Here is a 4,128-nt window from a genome sequence, read left to right as displayed (position 1 = left end):
CCCCGGTGAAGGCGGGGCTCGCTGCGCTCGTCCTGCAGCGGCAGGGCAGCCGAGAAAACGGGTCCGTGGAGAGTGACGGCCTGACCAATGACGACGCCTCCTCGGTGATGGGCGACCCCGAGTGCGCCAGCCGAAGCCCAGACGTCCTAGAGAGCACGTCCTTCCAGGCGGTCTCGCCGGCCCATAGCCAGGCGGAGAGCGTCAAGTCCAAGTCTCCAGACGCCGACGGCAAAGGGGACGGCTCCGAGAGCAGCCGCACTGAGATGGAAGGTGATAGAGCTTTGGATTTCACTTAGGTCCATTCTGGGCTCGAGGTCATCTGGAAGGAACCCGGGGTGACCTTGACCAATGGAGAGTGAACTAGCTCCTCTGTAGGGCAATTAGTGACCACCTCTGTCATAGTCCTGACATGCTTTTACTTAGGACAGTTCTTGCAGATTGGGCATGGACAGTTTACTTTGCTTGGTTTTGATTTTTGTGTTGGAGGCCCGTGGTGGCCACACGGGGATTCTTTGGAGTTAATGCTATCCTAGAAGAGTATTTCAGGAAGTGGACACCAGTGAGATAATTCATAGTTCCTTGATTCAGAGATCCCACTCCCTAATGTAAGAGTCACAGATGGGTAATTCTTGAGGGAGAAAAGAGAATCTAACCTATTTTAAATTGTGGGGTGCCTGTTGATGGCATTAATGAGGGGACACCATTGTAGAATCAGAAAGATGGTGTCAGAGCAGACTTTAAAGGTAACTTGATGTGGGGATTGAACTTGGAATCGCCTGCATGCGTTTCTGATGCCGATACCTTTTAAAATCCAAAATACTGGGTTGGCCAAAGAGTCTGTTCGGGCTTTTCCACCTTCTGTTTTGGGGGAACCCGAAATATTTTTTGGCTCACCCAATAGGAAAAATTCTTTTAAGTTTTGGAGTTGTCATTCTCTGTGTAGCTAAATAAGAAGAAAGCTGCTTCCAAGGTGTAAACTTCCTGAAAGGTGTTTCCAGACTCTCAAACGGCGGCGGGGCAGTGGTGGGCAAAACTCCTTTCTTGGTTTGAAGGATGAATGAATGACGTGATGATAAAGTTTTTTTTTTTTCCTTCTCTTTTCCCTGCGCGCAGGTCGGAGCAGCGTTCCATCCACATTGATCCGAGCCCAGCCAACCTATGTCAAAGTTGAAGTTCCCGGTGGGTTTGTGGGCCCCACGACCATGTCCCCAGGTATGACGCCTCTGTTGGCGGCCCAGCCCCGACGACAGGCCAAGCAGCACGGCTGCACAAGGTGCGGGAAGAACTTCTCGTCGGCCAGCGCGCTGCAGATCCACGAGCGGACTCACACCGGTGAGAAGCCCTTTGTGTGCAACATCTGTGGGCGCGCTTTCACCACCAAAGGCAACCTGAAGGTGAGCCTCCTTAGGGCTTCCGCTGGGGGTGGGGGGCTCAGTGTTAAGCAGCGACATTTATCCCTAACGAATCCTTCCATCAGGGCCAAGTGACTGCGTGCCTCCACTGCTGGGTCCCAGGTTCAAGCCCAGGTTGGGGAACTAAGATCCTGCCAGCTCTGCAGTGCAGTGAAAAAAAGAAAAAAGAAACAGGCTTTCTCACATTACAGCATCTCTGAAGTTGGGATGTTAGTTGCCTTCATAAAATCCTGCAGATCGGGAAACACAGACTGTGATTGTCATGTTCGTAATATAAAATGGATAAATCCTGTATGGGTTTGTCTTGTGCTTTTAGACTTGATGACTGGTCTTCAACTTTGGGAAAATAATTGCAGAAAGGAGGCCGGGTTGAAGAAGCAGGAGGCAGCAGAGGATCTTTGCTCTTCAGAAGAGTCCCTGTCTTGTTTGCTACCGTAGATGAAATAACACTCGTTCCTGGTGGCTTGTGTAACCTTCCCAGCCAGGCTTATTTTTGCCTCAGCAATGATTGCTTCTGTTGACACTATGTATCTGGGATGTCAGTTCCATCAGGGCAGGGTCTGTTTTGTTCAAAAATTAGTTTTTATAACTCAAATTTTTTATTCGGGTCAGTTCCCACAAAGGGGGAAGTTGCACAGAGATGCTCACACACTTTGCTAATTTCTCCCAGTGGTAGAACTTTAATTTTACTCACCTGTAGAATACATGGGCTTCTCAGGTGGCACTAGTGGTAAGGAACCCACCTGCCCGTGCAGGAAACATACAAGAGATGTGGGTTTGATCCCTGGGTCAGGTAGATCCCCTGCAGGGCATGGCAACTCACTCCAGTATTCTTGCCTGGAGAATCCCATGGACAGAGGAGCCTGGAGGGCTACAGTCCATGGGGTTGGTTGCAAAGAGTTGGACACAGCTGAATTGACTTAGCGTACGTGCAGAGAATCAGTCGTAACCAGGGCATTGACACTGATGTAAGCTCCTGGTCTCACCTGTTTTCCCATTCCACCTGCGCTCAGTGTCTGCATGCCTTCAGTTCCATACCATTTGTTACCTCTGTAGGTTTGTGTGTTAATACCTTGTAACCCTAGCACTCTGAAACAACACTATACTACCTAGTAGGTGTTGACAGAAGTGCACGTGAATAGATGGGGAAGATCGGAGTGTGCATCCCCAACTTTGTTTGCCTCTAGGGAGGAATGTGGGTCCATTGTTGCTAGATGGTCTGATTGTTCCCGGCCCCCACCCCCCCTCAGAGAATAGATAATCTGGATTTTTTAATATGAAATCTAATTTTTCTCTTGGCTGCTCTCTGCAGCTTGTGAGATCCTAGTTCCCCGATGCAGGGTTTTAACCTGTGCCCCTTGCAGTGGGAGCATGGAGCCATAACCCCTGGACCACCAAGGAAGTCTCCGAAATCTCATTTTAAGAATAGAAGTTTAGACGGACCAAGCCTGTGCGCAGACTTGACTGTGATTGGCCTACACGCAAAAGCCTCTGTTTTGGTGGAAACCCTTCTGTCCCTCTTCCCACAGGTCCATTACATGACACACGGGGCCAACAATAGCTCGGCACGCCGTGGCAGGAAGCTGGCCATCGAGAACACCATGGCTCTGTTAGGAACGGACGGAAAGAGGGTCCCCGAGATGTTTCCCAAGGAGATCGTGGCCCCTTCGGTAAGCGTGGACCCCGTCGTGTGGAGCCAGTACGCCACCATGCTCAACGGTGGTCTGGCCATGAAGACCAATGAGATCTCCGTAATTCAGAGTGGTGGCGTCCCCACCCTCCCGGTGTCCCTGGGGGCCAGCTCCGTGGTGAATAACACGGCCGCCTCCAAGATCGATGGCTCCCAGTCTGCCGCCGGGGCCGAGGTGGAGAAGCCAGGGACGGCCGACAACGTCCCCAAACACCAGTTCCCGCACCTCCTGGAAGAAAACAAGATCGCAGTCAGCTAAGCCGCAGGAGGACGCACCTCCGAGGAGCAGTGCACGCAGCGACCTCTCTAGAGAACTGTGTCTTTTATTGTTCTCTCTCTTTTTTTAAGGCCCCCGTCTCCTCCAGTTTTCTTCCTGATGTGCAAATAACGTTTACAGTTGTGGCCACAACCTCAGGCACGGCTTACAATCACAATGTTGCTATGCTGCTTTGCAAAAAAAGAAAAAAGAGAGGAAAAAAAAAATCCTTACTAAAACAAATACTAGTATTTTTTTAAATTTTGGAAGAAAGCGGGTCTTGCAAAGTAGTTTTGTTACTTGCAACAAACTATATACATAAAAATCTTTGTACAACCTCGAGTAACTGTTTCCAAAGACGGTCACCTCTTTCAAGTTGGAAGGTATTGAACCACCATGGAGAAGACACCTGTTTCACCTGCTTGGGGGTGGAGTGGCGGGGGGTGGGGGGCGGCTGTATACTTAATTCTGCGGGGACTGTATGCGGGTAAATGGACATGGTCTGTCATCTGTTTTGGGACCTGTTTTCATATTCTCCCAACCCTGCACCCATTTTTCTTTTGTTTTTTTGAATGTACTTTTTTTTTTTTTTTGAAAACCAAGGTTGTAGAATTCCAAGGTGTTTTTCAACCTTGGAACCTTAAGTAGGATGCCCTCAAGTGGACTGATTTTAGTCCTTAGAGAGTCAGTGTGTGTGTTGCTGCTTATTTAAATACAGTTAAGTTGGAGCCTCAAGAGTGCCAAGGTCCTCTCTACCCTTCCAGATGCCA

The 4,128-nt window shown here is 49.6% G+C and overlaps 1 protein-coding gene across 1 annotated transcript in view; it reads left to right on the top strand.

Moving 5' to 3' along the window:
• The window catches only part of SALL4 (spalt-like transcription factor 4), a 16,033-nt gene extending 12,409 nt beyond the window's left edge, over positions 1 to 3,624 (top strand). Inside the window, exons 4-6 of the mRNA XM_010857388.1 lie at positions 2 to 270; positions 1,114 to 1,394; positions 2,942 to 3,624. Of these exons, the coding sequence (XP_010855690.1) occupies positions 2 to 270; positions 1,114 to 1,394; positions 2,942 to 3,361 (970 nt within the window). The 3' untranslated portion in view covers positions 3,362 to 3,624. The remainder of the gene's footprint in view (position 1; positions 271 to 1,113; positions 1,395 to 2,941) is intronic.
• Positions 3,625 to 4,128: the final 504 nt, after the last annotated feature.

Source organism: Bison bison, unplaced genomic scaffold, assembly GCF_000754665.1.
Source record: "Bison bison bison isolate TAMUID 2011002044 unplaced genomic scaffold, Bison_UMD1.0 scf7180017854867, whole genome shotgun sequence".
In the NCBI taxonomy this organism is placed as follows: Eukaryota; Metazoa; Chordata; class Mammalia; order Artiodactyla; family Bovidae; genus Bison; species Bison bison.
This window is presented reverse-complemented; position numbering and strand designations above follow the sequence as displayed.